General features: G+C 40.3%; 1 protein-coding gene across 25 annotated transcripts in view; it reads right to left on the bottom strand.

Moving 5' to 3' along the window:
• Nucleotides 1–20,886, bottom strand: part of LOC132870726 (protein NLRC5-like) — a 930,547-nt gene that overhangs the window by 759,413 nt on the left and 150,248 nt on the right. For all 25 annotated transcript variants that reach the window (XM_060904521.1, XM_060904530.1, XM_060904519.1 and 22 more), the window contains 2 exons: nucleotides 8,023–8,196; nucleotides 1,987–2,160 (listed from right to left, as the gene is read on the bottom strand). In XM_060904521.1, the coding sequence (XP_060760504.1) occupies nucleotides 1,987–2,160; nucleotides 8,023–8,196 (348 nt within the window). The remainder of the gene's footprint in view (nucleotides 1–1,986; nucleotides 2,161–8,022; nucleotides 8,197–20,886) is intronic.

Below are 20,886 nucleotides of genomic sequence, written 5' to 3'. Positions count from 1 at the left end.
TGTCAGAGTGAGTCAAGTGGCTCCTTAAATCACATTTGTGGCAGTGTGGCATTAAAGATGATCATTTTACTGAGTTTTGAGGAGAGTTGAGAAGAAAGTGTGCTGCTGATCAGAAACAGGGAAAAGCCGAGATCATCTTATTCAGACAAAAGCAGCAGGATGAAGTCAGAGACAGCAGGGTGTCACAAGGAGACGAGGTGTTTATTTACAATCACTCTCATGCACTCAGACGGGACATTTTGGAGACTCTGACTGACTCCATCTTCTGCTTTCAGATGAATTTTAAATCAATTTTACTGAACAACAAACAGCATTAAAGACAACTGGGAGGAAAAAGTCAGATTAAATAGAATAGAGCAGGGGTTCTCAACCTTTTCTACTTTAAGGCCCACCTATTCATACTTGTAACGAGTCGGAGCCCATTAAAAAATATCCCCAATTATTTTGGCTCATCTATTCTATTAGAATCTAATAATCTATTGTAAAGTGTATTAATGGGATGCGATATCACTCCCTGTTACAGACTGGAGCACTCAGACGGGACATTTTGGAGACTCTGACTGACTCCATCTTCTGCTTTCAGATGAATTTTAAATCAATTTTACTGAACAACAAACAGCCTTAACGACAACTGTGAGGAAAAAGTCGGATTTTTTTTTTCTACTTTAAGACCCACCTATTCATACTTGTAACGAGTCGGGGCCCATTAAAAAAGATCCCCAATTATTTTGGCTCATCTATACAATAGATTATTAGATTCTGATAGAAAAGTGTATTAATAGGATGCGATATCACTCCCTGTTACAGATTGGAGACCAGGAATTAAATAAATACAATAAAAACAAACTGTTTTTAATTGTAGGTATTGTATTTAAAACTGTATGAATGTGCCAGAAGTGAACATAAAACCATGCAGGACATTCTCAGTCATGAGAATGAGCTAATTTTAACCCTAATTTATCCCCAATGATCAAGCCTGTGGCAACGGTGGCAAGAAAATAACTCCCTCAGACAACACGAAGAAGAAACCTTGAGAGGAACCCGACTCAAAAGGAAACCCATCCTCATCTGGGTGATAACAGATAGCATGATTATAAATAACTCGCTTCTATAACTGTGTCCTACAGAGTCACAAAGTATAACTGTGTAACCAGGCAATTCATTATAGATTTAACATGAAGTCAGTTTTGTTGAAGTTATAAACTGTTCATGATAACTGCAGTCCTAAAGTTAGCAAGTCAGCTGTAGTCTTCAGGCATAAATGTATTACTGTAAGTGTCCAGAGCGTCTTCCAAGTGGGTTTATTATTATTTTTTGAACAAAAGCAGAACAGAAAGCAGAGTATTTAATCAGCGTTATAAACATGGCTAGAAACAAATGTGACAGTGATGATGACAATACTTTGCAAAGTCTCTGTGAAAACAGTGTCCATATCTGCGTGTGCTGATTGCGCACAAATCAGTGTCAGGTGTTTCCCATAACGACTGGGTCCCAAATGCGCGCGCGGCCGCTCGAGCTGTGTCAGACTCAAGCGCGCAAAGGCACGACAGTCAAGTGTTCACCTGCTGTGTGACCACAACTTTTAGCTCATGTGTACATCACCATGCATTGCCACCAAAATGCCTCATTTTCATCGATAACCCACTGCAAAGCATCGCGAGCTGTAGTGCGACTGTAGCTTAATGAGGCGGATGTGACGTCGGATGCAAGCCAGTAATTTTACCTTACTATGAGAAAAAAATGTAACTTCAACTTGGGGGGGGGGGGGGGGGGGGGGGGGGGGGGGAGCAGCAGGCTACTAGATGGTGCTTCGCAGCCCACTAATGGGCCGCAGTGGTTGAGAAACAGTGGAAGAGAGTGAAAATTTCTAAAACTGCTTTCATTTCATGGCCTGGTCATGTGATATTTACTGAAATTAAAGAAAAATGATAATGATCTTAAAATTCTTCTCCCCCCCAACATTTGCCTCAAAAGGTTATCACTTACCCGAGTGTCTGTAGTTTGTAACGTTGATCATCCTTAAGAGCAGAGAGCAGCTTCTCTCCTGAGTCTCTGATTGTATTCCCAGACAGATTCAGTTCTCTCAGGTGTGAGGGGTTTGATCTCAGAGCTGAAGCGAGAGCAGCACAGCCTTCATCTGAGACACCACAACCACACAACCTGCAGAGACACAATGACACACACTTCACTGCCTCAGTTTATGAACATCAACATTTGTTTTGTGTCTTTAAATTAGGTGTGTGTGTGTGTGTGTGTGTGTGTGTGTGTGTGTGTGTGTGTGTGTGTGTGTGTGAGAGAGATGGGAATACATGATTAGTGTAGGATGGAAATGATTTTCATTGGTTTTGTAAACAGACTTTCTTTGTAATTTATAACAGTTTGATTGTTCAGTGTTGTTTCTGACAGTGGACACATGAACAGAGACTTTAGTGAGTTCTAGAGATTTCTGCAGCTGTTCTGCTCTCCTCTGCTTTCTCTTTCACCTCCTTCAGTATTACATGCCGGGCTCTCAGTGTGATTTTTGCAGGATGCCTCAATCTTAGGCAGAGGAGCAACAGCACTGAATCTGCTCTCTCTCTCTCTCTCTCTCTCTGTGTGCGTCCATGGATTTGGCCTTTTTTTTTTTGCCATTTTGTGCAGTTCACTAGTTAGAATCATAAATTTCAGAAATTAATGCAAATAATCAAACAACTTTATACTTTCAATTTATTTGCAATATTTACAAATTATTCCACCACTGCAGGCTCCGATATGTTCAAGTTTGAGATGTCAATCATGTTCTTTCCTGATTTACTGACTGGCAGTTGGTTACAAGGTTCCGCCCCTTTGAGAGATCTACCAATCCTAATAAGGAGAAGCCGTGCATCCAGGTGGGACAAACGAAAAACGCGTTATCCAGTAAAACGCCGAGATTTTTTTGATTCACTAAAATAATGTCTGCAATGTCTCTCTCACACACGGTTCACATTTATTTTTTTCCCTTTTCATATACTACCTCAATTCCTCATGCCATCAGACTTCTCAACTCTGAGGAACTGGTCTGATTCTCACGGACTGTTGAACACACCACTCACACTACACTCTTTACACAGTCAACAATAATGCACTATTGCTTTACAATGTCTCTCACACACAAGGTTTACATTTATTTATTCCCTTCTCATAGACGACCTCATTATGCACACTCAACTCCGCACTTCATGTTGTGTAGTTTATTGTCTGCAGTGTTGCACTCTTGCACTTTGTTGTATTTGTAGATTTGTAATCCTGTGATTTTTAAAAAAAATTTATTGGATTTCATCTACTCACTTTACACGATACAATAATAAAAACAAGAGACAGAGACATACAATAAAAAACTAACAAAACTTAAATATGCGCGTAGATGAGGGGCGAACTAACGGACTCGAGGTCCCATAAGTTAAGCCCCATTTACAAAACACAAAGAAAAAATAACCCCACATTATATTACACTACAAAAAATACAACAAAACAGCGCAACTCACGCGCAGCAGTTCATTCTGTGTTGATCTGCAGTATGGGCAAACGGTTTTCCAGGAGCATACGCGCTGGGGGTCAAAAACAGATTTTAATTTTTCAAGATAGTGAATTCTAACATGGTCTTTAAAAAGAAAGTAGCTTCCCGATTGTCTAATTGGGAGAGGGAGATTATTCCAAATTGGTACAATTCTGTTAAAATAGGAGTCTCTAAACAGTGAGGTGCGAAAACGCATAGGCTTGAGATTTAAATTTGTAGATGCACTTCTTGTTCGGATGCTTGATAAGAGAAAATGGTTATTATTATGAAAGCTCACTAGCTTGTTTAGACATTTAAAGAAAAAACAAAGATCTCTATATTCTAACCAGTAAGAAATTGGCAGCATATTCAGCTTGAGAAAGCGCGTTTTATAATCCGGCCTTAATTGATGGTGGGGATGGCACCCCAGGATGAAGCGGGTTGCGCGCCTCCGGACGCTCTCCAGTAACTTAAGATCAGTAATAGATGACTGGGGCGCCCAGACTTCGCTAGCATAGCCAAGATTACTACGCACAAAACACAGGTAAAGCAGTTTCTTGCAGTTAGCCCCTATGAAGCTATTACAATGACGACGCAAAAAACTGCGCTTGCGATTAGCCTTTGCGACAATGATGGAAATGTGCAAGCTCCAAGTAAGCTTGCACGAGATTGTGACCCCAAGATCCTTCTGGGAAGGCACAACTGACAAGACGTGACCTCCCAGGGTATAGGGACTGGCCGCAATAGACGGAATGTTACTTTTGCGTTTTCTTGAAATTCTGAGACATTCGCACTAATTGATTAATTGACATTAAATGAGAGCTCCCAGAGCTCAGTCCATTTAAACATAGAACACAGGTCATGCTGCAACAATTCACAGTCGTTAGCCGTCCTTACAACCCTGTAGCACTTGGCATCATCAGCGTAGAGAGCCATTTTGGTGTTGGTGCTTATCACTTCAGAGAGATCGTTTATATAAAGAAGAAACAAGAACGGTGCTAGCAGGCTGCCTTGAGGAACCCCAGAGGTAACTCTCGCCCATGGTGAAAAAGCCCCGTCCAAGAGAACACGCTGAGTTCTGCAACCAAGGTAGTCCGCAAACCAGCTATGTAGAGAGCCCGTAATACCAAACAGGGAAAGTTTGTGAAGAAGGCGACCGTAAGGGACTGAGTCGAAGGCTTTACTGAAATCGAGATAGAGCAGATCGATTTCCTGTCCAGCATCCAGCACCGTCCCTAATTCGTGCAAGACCCCAAGAAGCTGTGTTACACAAGATCTTCCTTCAGTAAAACCATGTTGCAGCAACGATAGCAGATCAATAAGCTCTGGGACCAATTTGCATAAAACACAGTGTTCACAGAGCTTACTAATGATGGACAAAAGGGAGATCTGCCTATAGTTCGAAATGTCTGCTTTGTCACCTTTTTTGTATAGAGGACAGATGTTAGCACTCTTCCACTTGCAAGGTAACCTTGCAGAACTTAGTGACTGGTTGAAAAGCACACAAAGTGAAGGCATGAGCTCACAAGCACACTCCTTTAAGATCTTGGGATGGATATTGTCTGGTCCAGGAGTCTTAAATGGATCAAGGCGATTAAGTGCTGACAGTACGTCTTCCTCACATAGAATAATGGACTCCAAACGTAAATCCGTAAAAGGCGTTGAAGGCAGATTGTTGGGGATAGAAAAATCGTCATTAAACACGGACAAGAAGTAATTATTGAAAGCATTTGCCTTCTCTTTAGCTTCGGTGAATGAAGACCCATTCAGGTTGACTGTTTCCGGTATCGAAGAACTTTTAGATAGACGACTGAAGTAGCTCCAAAAACGCTTAGGCTGAGAAAAGCACGAGTCCGAGATATCTTTGATGTAAGATGCACGCTTAGCCTGTACTAGATATTTAAGGTCTTTGCGTAACGAGTGAAATTTATCCCACAGGCTCGAGCTGTCCTTGTGAATGGCCTTTTTCCTTGCGGTATTCTTTTTGTGGAGCGCGTGAAGTACTTCGTCGAACCAGGGCGGCATAACAAACTTCCTTATTTTCCGATTTGGAATGAAACGTTCAACCTGACTCAAAAGAGCAGACTTCCAAGAAAGCCAGTTTTCTTCGATTGACTGATCCGGCGAGATAGCACTTGTCAGAGGATTATTAAACAAGTGATTTCTCAAACCTTCAAAGTCAGCTTTTTGAAGATTGAACGATTGCTGGCTGATGTTATTGTTTTTATTCGGAACTCTTGAAGTGAAATGCAAATCAAAGGTTACTGCTTTGTGATCCGACTTCAAAGCGACACCCTCTCCGCCAGTCACATCGATGCTGGAGACACCTTCAACAATAGTGGTCAACAATAGATCCAGAATATTGTTTTCGCGTGTCGGAGATTCAATTAGCTGGAACACATTCTGGTCTACGAGTTGTTCACAGAATGAAAATAAGGTTGAATTCGAAGAGTCACAAAAACCAGAACCTTCGATCCAAGTCACTTCAGGGAGGTTAAAATCGCCAACAAAAACCAACCTGTCATAACTGACAGAGTTCAAGATGTTAATAAAATCATGAAGCCAGGCGACGGAAGCGCTTCGGGGTCTGTAAAAAAACGCTAACAGAACCTTTCCACAGTTATTAGTGATTATCTCTATAGCCAAATGCTCAATGACCGAGCAGTCACACAAGTTTACTTGTATACAGCGCAAAGAACTGCGACAAGCAATCAGTACTCCCCCTCCTTCCAAATCCAAACACCGCAAACTGTCCCTGTCGCATCAATATAAATCATAGCCCCATGGCAAAACTTCAGAGTCCGAAATGTTATTATTTAACCAAGTCTCTGAGACAAATACCATGTCAAAGTTGTTAGCGTAGACCATGTCTTGAAAAGGGCGCAGTTTGTTGCCGGACTTGATGCTGTGAGCAGTTTGGTAAAAACAGCAAAGAGAGGGAAACTTGTGATTTGAGTCATCAGATGAAAGAGTGACATCTCGGCTCGACCGAGCGCGAGCCATAGAGCCTGCACACACTCGAGCAGCCCGTCGCTCAAGGATGACATGATGTGTAATGTAGCACCATGGTCCTGGAGAAACGTTCTTGTGTTTTAATTGTGTACTGTACCAACTGTATATGGTTGAAATGACAAATAAAAAAGCCTTGACTGTGATATTGAACGACACCAAGACTGATGAATAAAAGAGACACTTTGGGAAACGTTTCATTGCTGCATTTTAATGAAATGTGAGGGGAAGCCGGGCTTCCAGTGTCGTCTTAAAGCAAATCATCACTGACAGAGATGGACTGGAAGATTATTTACGATTTTAAAGTGCATATCACGGGTAAATTCAGGAGCAACATCAATGCAATTCTCCTATTTTATATTATACTTTGGTCAAATATCTGTCACATTTTGCATTTTGTGCAATTTTTTTTACCTTGCGCAATACCAGAAAAATTCAGTTGAAATCAAGCCATTTGAGGCGAATTGGTCCGCCTCTGAAAAAACTTGGCATTTGGATTTCCCGGCAAACATTGATTTTCGTGACGTCGCGTGCGGGACGCCTCCCTCTGAATCCTACGTCAGCGCTGGTTTGTTTATGAGAAAACGACCTGGTGGTTTTCTGCAAATTTCTTCAATGTTATCACGTAATTATTAAAATGGTTAACAGATGTATCGTAGGAGGGTGTAGCAACACCAATCATGATGGGATTAGTACTCATCGTTTCCCAAAAGACCGGACAATGAGAGAGAAATGGGAGCGCTTGGTCTACACAGGCTGTGCACTGAAACCGTGCAAAGCTCGCGCAGCCTGTTGGCGCTTCCGCAGGTGACGTCACGAATCTGGCTCCAGACTCCCTTGGGATTTTTCCAGACGCGTTTTGTTATTTTATTTTTTGTTGCTGTAGACAGATGGCCTTGTGCAAAATTACCCTTCTGGATGAGCGTGTAAAGGGACATACTTTCATAAAAAAAAAATTGGTCCAGAATATGCACTTTAACATGTATTATTATTATTACTACTAAAATAACGTATTTGAAAAATTCAACATCAACTAAAGGATTGTTGCCATGGCTTTCAGGTTACTGGAAGTTCTTTTCTGCTCCTATTTTCTGCATCAGTTCTGTGGCATTAACGTCTCATTTTAGTTTTTAAACTCTATATTCCTGAGATCATTTCCACCATGTCACTGCTGCTTTAAACCCTGCAGCTCACACAGAGGGCAGTTAGTTTGTGTCTCAGGTGCAGTTTGTGTGATTAGTTACAGTGTTGTAGTAAATTTCACAGTGATTTCAGACACATTGCAGTCGGATCAAGTCCCGTTTTGTGCTGCAGCTTCTCACATACGTCCATCTGACCCAAAGACTCTGTGACAAATCATCAGTGTGCAGTGAAAAGAAACAATCTTCCTCCTCAGGACATTGATGATGAACCTAAAACCTCTGCTTCAGTCTCACTATTAGAGAATGTGTCTTACTGAGGAGCAGGTCATGTGACTCTCAGAGAGATGATCTTACCCCAGTGTCTCCAGTTTACAGTGAGGATTCTCCAGTACAGCACAGAGACGCTTCACTCCTGAGTCTCCCAGATTATTATAGGACAGATCCAGTTCTCTCAGGTGTGAGGGGTTTGATCTCAGAGCTGAACTCAGAGCAGCACAGCCTTCATCTGAGACACCACAACCCCACAACCTGCAGAGACACAATGACACACACTTCATCAACAGATTTTCATCTTGGTGTAATAGTGGTTGTGAAGATGATGTCTCTCATGTTGGACTGTCTCTATTCTCTTCACCAATCACAAGCTATTATTAATAATGACTCAAACATTACCACTGTTACTGACATTAAGTTTACTCGAGGTGCAAATGATTCAGCAAAAAGTCAATAATTTAAAGGTTTAATGATCACATATTTAATTGTTAAAGATATTTTAATTATTTCTTGAAAGTAAAAGTGATTCTGAGGAGAAATGATCACTTCATGACTAATATATTTGTTCTGCATGTTTTACTTTTACAGAAAATTTTAACTGATAAACAACACTGTATACAACTATTAACTGCTGCTTTAGTGAGTTATTGTGACTCTCAGAGAGATGATCTTACTCCAGTTTCTCCACTTTACAGTGAGGATTCTCCAGTACAGCACAGAGACGCTTCACTCCTGAGTCTCCCAGATTATTAAAGGACAGATCCAGTTCTCTCAGGTGTGAGGGGTTTGATCTCAGAGCTGAACTCAGAGCAGCACAGCCTTCATCTGAGACACCACAACCACACAACCTGCAGAGACACAATGACACACACTTCATCAACAGATTTTCATCTTGGTTTAATTCTTACTTTAATGATGAGGAGTGTAAAATTAATTTTATTATTCAGAATGTCATGATTTAATATCACCTGTTTATTCTCATTAACAGTGTAATTAATAATGATAATACTGAGTGTTATATTTAGTTTCCAGGGATGAGAATGAAAAATATTAAAAAAGTCTGAAAAAAAGCCGGGGGTTTGGGGGTCGCAGGCACCCAGCGGGGCCCAGGGGCAGAGACCCGGGAGCTAATGATTTTTGGCTATTTTTTTTTTTTTACCCCAAAACCATTAAATTTTATCAGCAAAAAGTTGCAGTTTATTTGGAAATAAATTCCCCTTCTTGGTGGACGACCAGGTGAAAATGATTAATAGGGTACACGAGACTTGTTTTTAATCAATTCACATTTGATGATTTCAAAAAATCAATGCACCTTTTAATATATACAAGAGCTCTACAGTATTATATTTCTGCATTTTTGCTATTCATGTCTTTGTTAACATGTGGATATCAATGTAAATGAATGAATATATAATTTTTTAAATATACAACCCTGATTCCAAAAAAGTTGGGACAAAGTACAAATTGTAAATAAAAACAGAATAATTTACAAATCTCAAAAACTGATATTGTATTCACAATAGAACACAGGCAACATATCAAATGTCGAAAGTGAGACATTTTGAAATTTCATGCCTAATATTGGCTCATTTGAAATTTCATGACAGCAACACATCTCAAAAAAGTTGGGACAGGGGCAATAAGAGGCTGGAAAAGTTAAAGGTACAAAAAAGGAACAGCTGGAGGACCAAATTGCAACTCATTAGGTCAATTGGCAATAGGTCATTAACATGGCTGGGTATAAAAAGAGCATCTTGGAGTGGCAGCGGCTCTCAGAAGTAAAGATGGGAAGAGGATCACCAATCCCCCTAATTCTGCGCCGACAAATAGTGGAGCAATATCAGAAAGGAGTTCGACAGTGTAAAATTGCAAAGAGTTTGAACATATCATCATCTACAGTGCATAATATCATCAAAAGATTCAGAGAATCTGGAAGAATCTCTGTGCGTAAGGGTCAAGGCCGGAAAACCGTACTGGGTGCCCGTGATCTTCGGGCCCTTAGATGGCACTGCATCACATACAGGCATGCTTCTGTATTGGAAATCACAAAATGGGCTCAGGAATATTTCCAGAGAACATTATCTGTGAACACAATTCACCGTGCCATCCGCCGTTGCCAGCTAAAACTCTATAGTTCAAAGAAGAAGTCGTATCTAAACATGATCCAGAAGCGCAGACGTCTTCTCTGGGCCAAGGCTCATTTAAAATGGACTGTGGCAAAGTGGAAAACTGTTCTGTGGTCAGACGAATCAAAATTTGAAGTTCTTTATGGAAATCAGGGACGCCGTGTCATTCGGACTAAAGAGGAGAAGGACGACCCAAGTTGTTATCAGCGCTCAGTTCAGAAGCCTGCATCTCTGATGGTATGGGGTTGCATTAGTGCGTGTGGCATGGGCAGCTTACGCATCTGGAAAGACACCATCAATGCTGAAAGGTATATCCAGGTTCTAGAGCAACATATGCTCCCATCCAGACGACGTCTCTTTCAGGGAAGACCTTGCATTGTCCAACATGACAATGCCAAACCACATACTGCATCAATTACAGCATCATGGCTGCGTAGAAGAAGGGTTCGGGTACAGAACTGGCCAGCCTGCAGTCCAGATCTTTCACCCACAGAAAACATTTGGCGCATCATAAAACGGAAGATACGACAAAAAAGACCTAAGACAGTTGAGCAACTAGAATCCTACATTAGACAAGAATGGGTTAACATTCCTATCCCTAAACTTGAGCAACTTGTCTCCTCAGTCCCCAGACGTTTACAGACTGTTGTAAAGAGAAAAGGGGATGTCTCACAGTGGTAAACATGGCCTTGTCCCAACTTTTTTGAGATGTGTTGTTGTCATGAAATTTAAAATCACCTAATTTTTCTCTTTAAATGATACATTTTCTCAGTTTAAACATTTGATATGTCATCTATGTTCTATTCTGAATAAAATATGGAATTTTGAAACTTCCACATCATTGCATTCCGTTTTTATTTACAATTTGTACTTTGTCCCAACTTTTTTGGAATCGAGGTTGTCTAAAATTCCTTACCAAATGGAGACTGGGCTGCTTTCTCTGAAGTTCTTTTCATCATAGTGATAAGGTTACAATACTTTTCACAATACAATATTATTCACATGATCAGCTACTGATATCAGAGGCTTTCAAGGGCAAATACAGCCCCAATTACATACCATATAACGGCGCCCAAATTACGGGCTTGTCAAAAGGCCCAAAATAGAACATACGAAAATCGCCCAAATTAGAAGAAAAAATCCTGTTTCATAAGGGTGGAGAACCCAAAATATTTTTAAATTATTGTTAAATGTCATTTTTTGGCATATATATTTCAATTTGTTGTTCAGTCGCTTCATAACATGAAGTGAACATGAAATGCGTCTAGCGATTACCGTAAACCGTGTCTGAGTCTCTGACGTCTGAATGTCGTAAAATATACTTCCTTTGTTTATGTTGTGAAATTCTCAACGATTCATAACACGTGGCTGTCGGTTTGTGATACTGTTGATAGTGCTCGGTTCGCATGAAATGTCAGCCACTGTGAGAGCTGCCTCAGACTCCGGAATAACAGCGAGAGAGGAACACGGGGTAATTAACATGACTGTTCATAGTAACTTGTAGCCAGAGTCATAACACAGCAGGAGCTAACAGTAGAAGCACGGCGCGTGCTGGTTACTGTATATTGTTCTTCCGGGTGGGAAATGATCAGTGTTAGCTTGTGAATTACATGTATTCATTGTTCTTTGAAAATATATGTACCTTTTTGAAACTTTTCTCTCTTTTGGAGAAACATTTATTTTGATACACATTAGAAAATCTTCAGAATTATGGGACATTTGTTTAAATTGGCTATAAATTATTTTGCAAGAAACAGACTGTTGCCAAAAATTCTGATAAAATTTTAATGTACACATGTATATCATAACTTTGAAAATAAGTTATGATACTACAAACTATTTTATGTGGTTATATTATATATTGATATCTGGTTTTATTTTAATTGATATATTGTTGAATTGACATATTCTAGCTTTTTTGATATGTATCAATAGCTTAATTTAGACAGATACATATATGTCATTTTTGATATTTTGATTGTTCTAGATCATTATTCAGGGATGAGAATGGAAAATATTTAAAAAGTCTGAAAAAAACAGGGGGGCGGGGCCCAGGGGTTCTAATGATTTTTGGCTATTTTTTATTTTTTATTTTTTTACCCCAAAACCATTAATTTTATCAGCAAAAAGTTGCAATGTATTTGGAAATAAATTCCCCTTCTTGGTGGACAACCAGGTGAAAATGATTAATATGGTACAAGAGACTTGTTTTTAATCAATTCACATTTGATGATTTCAAAAAATCAATGCACCTTTTAATATAAACGAGCTCTACAGTATTATATTTCTGCATTTTTGCTATTCATGTCTTTGAATACTCTAATCCTTTAAAATGAAGTGCAAACCAGAAAAAAGTTCTGTCATATAATTCTCTTCAGCTTTCTTCTGATGTTATCATGGTAGCAGGAGGTCTTGCATATTAAGCAGGCAACATTCAACATCACTTATCACTTCCCTTTCAACTGTTGTGTGTACTAACTAGGTTTTATCTGGACAGGATGTTGTGTAATGTAATACATATACCATATGGTCAATTTGAAGATCGAGATGGTGATTCTGAATTAAAGAACAGGCATGTACAATGGGCATTACATATTGGAATTTTTTTTAAATCAAAAACTAAGTTCATCTCGGCATAAAAAATTTGGGCAGACGCTCCCACGCGGCACATGCCAGCAATGTACATCTCATCTCATTATCTCTAGCCGCTTTATCCTTCTACAGGGTCGCAGGCAAGCTGGAGCCTATCCCAGCTGACTACGGGCGAAAGGCGGGGTACACCCTGGACAAGTCGCCAGGTCATCACAGGGCTGACACACAGACACAGACAACCATTCACACTCACATTCACACCTACGGTCAATTTAGGGTCACCGGTTAACCTAACCTGCATGTCTTTGGACTGTGGGGGAAACCGGAGCACCCGGAGGAAACCCACGCGGACACGGGGAGAACATGCAAACTCCACACAGAAAGGCCCTCGCTGGCCACGGGGCTCGAACCCAGGACCTTCTTGCTGTGAGGCGACAGCGCTAACCACTACACCACCGTGCCGCCCGCAATGTACATTATAAATAATATAATGAATCATTGAACAGGCAAAATAATTTTCGACCTACCTTTGTGTTTTTTGGTATATATGTGAAGTTCGATAGTCCTTGCCCCTCTACTAGCGGAGTTTATCATGTCAGAACACAATGAGCAAAGTAGTTTTCCTGGGACGTCTATTTTCCGTATGAGATCACCGAGCTTCGTTGCGACAGTCTGCTTGTTGAACTCAACATTCAGTGTTCTTTCTAACCAAGCCCATCGAAAACAGTTCTTTATTCCTGCACCTTTATCAATCTCCCTCGCTCGATCCTCTTCTTTCTTATCTAGGACTTTTGCCATTGTCGATATGCTAAAATATCCCGCCTGAATACATGTCTTTCCGATGTTACCAATGCGTATCGTCAAACAGTGTGTACGGTCAGTGAACGGTGATTGCAAGCCACGCGTGGAGAGCATGCGTACTTGTGTTTATACACTGCACGCGATGGGATTCCCCGAAAATTCTACCGCAAATAAGTTGAACATTGTTGTGAATGTTAATTACGACATGTCGAAAGACTCGAGTGTGTTAACCCGGAGCCCACCAAGAATCAAGACGTTATAAGGTGACCACAGATCATTAACCATACACCCCCCCCCCCCCCCCCCGCAAAGTTCTCAACAGATTTACATCGATCTCAAAAACGATCATTTTGGTCTGAAAAAGTCGGAAATCCGCCAATTGGTGGAAAATTCTCATCCCTGAGTTTCTCTCCTCTGTTGTGTGTGATATTAAACCATCAGCAGCTGAAGCTGAACAGAGAACAGCAGAGAGACCATGAACTTTAATCAGAGAGAGAGAGAGAATCTCAGATGGTTCTCTACTAGACTTATAGTGCACTACACAGGGGCAATAAACTTGTTTCTCCAGAGTCTACAGAGTGCATTTATAGAACACTATAGATTTATATTATTGTAGAATCAGAGAAGTAAACAATGATTATTCCATATAAATCCTACAAACATTCAGCCACTCGTTCTTGAGACAGCGTGCGAACAAGAATTTCAGAAAAAATGGACAGAAAACCTGAAAACATACCGGTTTCACCTCTCAGTGTCGGAGGAATAAAAATGTCAGTGTAATTTATGATGTTCGTTTGTCTAATTACTTTTTATCCCTCAAAAAGAGGAACCACATATAAACAGTGCTGTAATTTCAACACCAGTCGCCCAATCTGGATGCAAGTTTCATCAAAATAAAGCTGAAGCTCTGCACTTTGAGCTCATCTTCATTATTTAATTTCATCAATATACTGTGGGAAAAAAATTATTTAGATTCATATCTAAATCAGGGCTGGATTTAGGGGGGTCCTGGGTTGGGATATGCCCCGCCCTAAAACTGTCCTTGCACTGCATCAAGACTTTTTTAGGATCACATTATCTAGTAAATCAATTCCATCTCATGTCAAACCTAAAACCTGAAGGCCAAAATACGGCTCACTGCCTCGTTTCATTCGGCCCGTGTGAACTTTAAAAAATAACACTGAAACTACTTTTCACACAAACCCTGATAATTTTATGTAACAAGAAATAAATAGCTTAAAAAATGACTTTAGATCTTCTGTCCTCTACATCTCAGAAACTAATGCAGATACAAGTCCGGAATTTTTCACTATTTATCGGGAACAGTGACATTATTCAACAAGTTTGAAGCAAATCTGAGATTACCAGTTGGAAACTTTTTTTTTTTTTTAAATCTGGTGATTATGCATTTTAATTAATTTCTAAAAGAAAAAATACATTTCAGACACACTGCAGTCAGATCTAGTCATTTTTTGTGCTGCAGCTTCTCACATACGTCCATCTGACCCAAAGACTCTGTGACAAATCATCAGTGTGCAGTGAAAAGAAACAATCTTCCTCCTCAGGACATTGATGATGAACCTAAAACCTCTGCTTCAGTCTCACTATTAGAGAATGTGTCTTACTGAGGAGCAGGTCATGTGACTCTCAGAGAGATGATCTTACCTCAGTGTCTCCAGTTTACAGTGAGGATTCTCCAGTACAGCACAGAGACGCTTCACTCCTGAGTCTCCCAGATTATTATCAGACAGATCCAGTTGTCTCAGGTGTGAGGGGTTTGATCTCAGAGCTGAACTCAGAGCAGCACAGCCTTCATCTGAGACACCACAACCACACAACCTGCAGAGACACAATGACACACACTTCATCAACAGATTTTCATCTTGGTGTAATAGTGGTTGTGAAGATGATGTCTCTCATGTTGGACTGTCTCTATTCTCTTTGTAGCGCCCCGTTAGCTAACCTGCTATGCTTACGAGTGCGCTCCCCGAATCCATGTGCGGAGATCTCTCTCTCTCTCTCTCTCTCGTTAACCAATGCAATAGTTAAGTAATTTTGTTGAATGTGCCTTTACTTACTCAAGGTGACTACTCATAAACTTAGCTACTTTAAACAATACTGTGGGAATAGCACTCCTAGGTAAACATAATAAATGCTGTCTTTATATCTATTGTGTAATGGTGTCTTCTAATATCCTGATGGCGGTCCCTACTATTATCACCTAGAAGGAGTTTTAAACCTTTAAGGGACATGTACCATTTACCCTTTAAACTATGTATACAGTATAATACCATGCATGAATAGGTCAAATAAACTGCACATATGCACCAAGCATAAATTTTAACTATTTACTTAAAGTAGTTGGAAATATATACATCCAGCTCATAGGCTGCAACACAAATGAAATGGTTGTCTCTTAAATTCAGTTCAGTTAGTTGTAAACGGTAAATAAACTCAAATGTATCCACTACCAATAGCAAACAAAAACTTTACTAAACCTTCTATTACTGCCGGCAGTTTACCTTAAGATAACCATGACATGAAACAAAATAAAATGGGTACCCGACAAAAAAGTAGATGTCAGTTAGAGAACGATGCAGGCCTGTAACGTAGCTTGTGGGCGGAGAGGCCTTAACCAAAATGGCCGCTTCACGCCGTTGCACATAGACAAACAAAAAAAAAAAGCTCATCCATGCAGCCGTTTTGCCGCCGTCTGCTTTGTGGTAGCCTCGCAATGCTGGAGAGGGTAAATGGACTCGTTGCCCCTGAAAACAATGACCCGCCTCCGGTCGGAATCCTCAGTCTGGTCGCTGCCGTAGAGCCGAGCTGGCCGCACTTTCCAGTCCGCCTGAACGCGCGTGAGCTCCGTTCAGAATTAAACACTCACGATGTTCTACGCGGGAAGCTCTTGTCCCAAAGTTCCGCCAACTTGCATGCAAACACTACTATGTCCGCATCGAATCAACGTTTATGACTCACAGTCCGGTTGTCACTAAACAGTTACAATGTAAATACAGAAATTAGTGTTTGACTAACTCTTTTATTCACTCCTATCACCACCCAACTCTCTGCTTCTCTCTCCTGCTGCTCCTCCCGCCTCTCTCCTGCTGCTCCTCCCGCCTCTCTCCTCCTCCTCCTCCTCCGACCCCCTACTCTGATTGGCCCATACGCCAGGTAAGTAATTTTTTAACAAACTTAATTCTTTTCACATACACACATTGTTTTCACAGTTTTAACACATTGACATTCCCATTTTAAACACAGGTCAAGTAAATAAAATAAAAATCAGAAATTAATAATCCCAAAAATCCCAAAGGGCGACATCTTCACCAATCACAAGCTATTATTAATAATGACTCAAACATTCCCACTGTTACTGACATTAAGTTTACTCGAGGTGCAAATGATTCAGCAAAGTCAATAATTTAAAGGTTTAATGATCACATATTTAATTGTTAAAGATATTTTAATTATTTCTTTAAAGTAAAAGTGATTCTGAGGAGAAATTATCACTTCATGACTAATATATTTGTTCTGCATGTTTTACTTTTACAGAAAATTTTAATTGATAAACAACACTGTATACAACTATTAACTGCTGCTTTAGTGAGTTATTGTGACTCTCAGAGAGATGATCTTACCACAGTGTCTCCACTTTACAGGGAGGATTCTCCAGTACAGCACAGAGACGCTTCACTCCTGAGTCTTCTAGTTTATTCCGAGACAGATCCAGTGTCTTCACAGTCAGATGCAGTTCTCTCAGACTGGAGGTTTCTGAGTTGAGCACTGAGACCAGAGCTTTAGCACTTCTCCCTTTAATTGCATCACAACTGATCCTGAAGGAAATAAAATAATACATAATAAACTCACACAAATGATCAAACAGGTCCTCAAATCTTTCACGGCACCATTTCATTTTCATAAATGACAAAAGTACAAACTCCGAGTCGACAACACACTGAAATGCTGTAACAGTAATTCACAGTTCGAGCTGTTCGGATTTGAGTTTTCTGCTGCGCACGACATCACTGACACATGGGATAAACACGCAACATCAAATCTGATCACCAAATCGGGAAATAAGAGTCTGATCTCAAATATTTATAAGAGGAGAAAGGAAAAGAGTTTCAAAAGTCAGGTTTAGATGAAGCAGGCAGAGATCAAGGCAGAGTCATATTTATCTGAACAGATCAGACATTTGATTTGTTCTCTAATTAGTGAGCGACTGAAATGATCACAGCCCAGTGCTGAAGGAGTTTTATGGAGATACTCATGATGAGCTCGTTGGCCAACAGTGTGGTTTTTGTGTGTGTGTGTGTGTGTGTGTGTGTGTGTGTGTGTGTGTTCCCAGGTGCTCCTTATTTGTTCCTGGTGCCAGTGATTTACAGACTGGACATGTTCTTCCCCTTACACTCTGTGCATTGTCTCTCGCTGTCTGACTAAGCAAGTAAGTAAGTAAATAAGTAAAAAAGCGCTACAGCACGGAGAAGAACAAAAGCTGTGAGAAGGTCAAAGGAACAAAAAAGTTAAAATTTATGAAGATATCAGGATATTAGAAAAACAACAACAAAACAAAAATGGGGTGCACCTCTGTACAAAAAGAATAGTAAAACTGGGATTGGCAACTATAGACCAGTCTCCATCCTCTCTGTGGTGTCAAAGGTTCTGGAGACAGACAGTTATAACCAGTTATATGACCATCTCCAACAAAAGAGTTTGTTATGAATATCAATCTGGTTTTCGACCATCTTTCTCTTCTGATACCCGTCTCATCCACTTGACCGATTAGATTCGGAAGCAGATGGACTCAGGAAATTACACTGGAATGGTGTTATTGGATTTGCAAAAGGCCTTCGACATTGTCGATCATGAGATCTTACTGATGAAACTGCAAGCTATTGGTCTAAATGGTGCATTTATTAAGTCATTTCAGTCATATTTGACAGGCCGGTCTCAGATAGTTAATGGTGTTCATTCTCCTCCTAGACATGTCCGTGGGGTTCCGCAGAGTTCAAATTTGGGGCCCCTGCTTTTCTAAGATGATCATTTTACTGAGTTTTGAGGAGACTTGAGAAGAAAGTGTGCTGCTGATCAGAAACAGGGAAAAGCCGAGATCATCTTATTCAGACAAAAGCAGCAGGATGAAGTCAGAGACAGCAGGGTGTCACAAGGAGACGAGGTGTTCATTTACAATCACTCTCATGCACTCAGACGGGACATTTTGGAGACTCTGACTGACTCCATCTTCTGCTTTCAGATGAATTTTAAATCAATTTTACTGAACAACAAACAGCCTTAACGACAACTGTGAGGAAAAAGTCGGATTTTTTTTTCTACTTTAAGACCCACCTATTCATACTTGTAACGAGTCGGGGCCCATTAAAAAAGATCCCCAATTATTTTGGCTCATCTATACAATAGATTATTAGATTCTGATAGAAAAGTGTATTAATAGGATGCGATATCACTCCCTGTTACAGATTGGAGACCAGGAATTAAATAAATACAATAAAAACAAACTGTTTTTAATTGTAGGTATTGTATTTAAAACTGTATGAATGTGCCAGAAGTGAACATAAAACCATGCAGGACATTCTCAGTCAAAAGGGATTAATGATCCAAAAGTGGAGTCTGGTCTTTTAACACAAGAACTTATTGCCATGTTTGCATACAACAAACAAACAAGGTTATTAAGACCGAGAAGTACACTCAAAAGAAGTGGATATAGAACCCACTCAATGGGATAGACCCTTACACGCTAACAAAGAAGGATTTTTCCTACGAGTTGGAAAATTATCCATCCGTTGAGTTCCCCGACATCTCAAACTACCTGGTGCTGCAGACATCGTTCTACACGCACACACAGATGAGAACCTGGAAGAGCATGGACGTGTACAACTTTTTATATGCGGCGGAGTTAAAGATCTGGGGATCAGGACACTACAAGATAGACGGCAGTAGACGGATCTAAGTGCAGGAAGAATGCATTATTTATTAGCAGGCGTGATATTTAAGCCAAGTTTATCTGTATTGCGCTTTTAACAGTCGACACTGTCGCAAAGCAGCTTTACAGAGAATTAAAGACTTTAAACATGAGCTAATTTTAACCCGAATTTATCCCCAATGATCAAGCCTGTGGCGACGGTGGCAAGAAAATAACTCCCTCAGACGACACGAAGAAGAAACCTTGAGAGGAACCCGACTCAAAAGGGAACCCATCCTCATCTGGGTGATAACGGATAGCATGATTATAAATAACTCGCTTCTATAACTGTGTCCTACAGAGTCACAAAGTATAACTGTGTAACCAGGAAATTCATTATAGATTTAACATGAAGTCGGTTGTGTTGAAGTTATAAACAGGGACGCAGGAACTAGGGGTGCTGAGGGTGCTGCAGCACCCCCCTCCTGGACAACAGACGCAACTACAACATTGGCGTTGTAAATTCAGGCATACGTTTTTCTTTTATTCTAAAATAAAAACAAAATGAAAAAACATTTTTTCTTCTAATTTTTACATGCTTATAAGTAGTTTTAAATGTAATTTAAAAATTTGGTTTGAGTTGAGTGATAAACGTTTAGACCTCAACCAGACCGGAAAGAACAGTGGCGTAGAACAGTGCACTGGTGGCGGGAGAGTTCGTTTAGCTAGTGGTGTGTGTCAATGTAGCAGCAATGAGCCAGAAAAGGATTTCTGATTTCTTTAAAGATGGAGGGGGCCAAAAAGCCAAAGAGAAAAAGTCTTATGACGGAGGGCACGAGGAAGTTCAGGAGGAGGACGAGAGGCCTTCATCATCAGGGCAGGCTTCCCACTCCAGCACTGGCTGTAGCACTGCCACTGACCAGCAGCTAACTGGCTGTAGTGAAAGCACCAGTAGGGCTACCACCTCCCCTGGTTTTGCTGCTTGATTAATTATTTTTCTAGTTTCCTCTATGTTATCAGGCTATTCTATTTCAGAATAGTAGACCTAATTGGTTCTGTGTATTTCTTTTTTTCATTATTACTTTGCTGTAGTTCATTGAATGGACGCAAGAGGAGAATCAGCACGGCTGCCTCCGCTGCGTGTGTGAGAGCGGGAGAACACGAACGTGAGTGTGGACTATGAACGATGTCAAAATGCGGCCGTAAATAATTAATAGGCTACTAGATGGTGAATTAATAGGCCCTCTCTTCTTTTAGAATGGTTAATCTTATTAAGGTTATGGTTATCTTGTTTTTGTCACCTAAAAATGTACGCCTACGAGTACGACCTATCATAGTTTGGATGTTTGATACCAGGGACAGCTATGCGGCGCGCTCTGGCTGAGAACGCACTTTGTATTTTTCATCTTTTGTCTAAAAAAATAAATGCACTTATTATTGAATACATGTGAGTGTCTCAGTAAATGTAAGATTATAGCTCTGGCCTGGCTTTTAGTAGCCTAC

The sequence above is a fragment of the Neoarius graeffei genome, chromosome 22 (genome assembly GCF_027579695.1).
Source record: "Neoarius graeffei isolate fNeoGra1 chromosome 22, fNeoGra1.pri, whole genome shotgun sequence".
Lineage (NCBI taxonomy): Eukaryota > Metazoa > Chordata > Actinopteri > Siluriformes > Ariidae > Neoarius > Neoarius graeffei.
The sequence above is the reverse complement of the archived record's forward strand: the minus strand, read 5'-3'. Positions and strand labels throughout refer to the sequence as shown.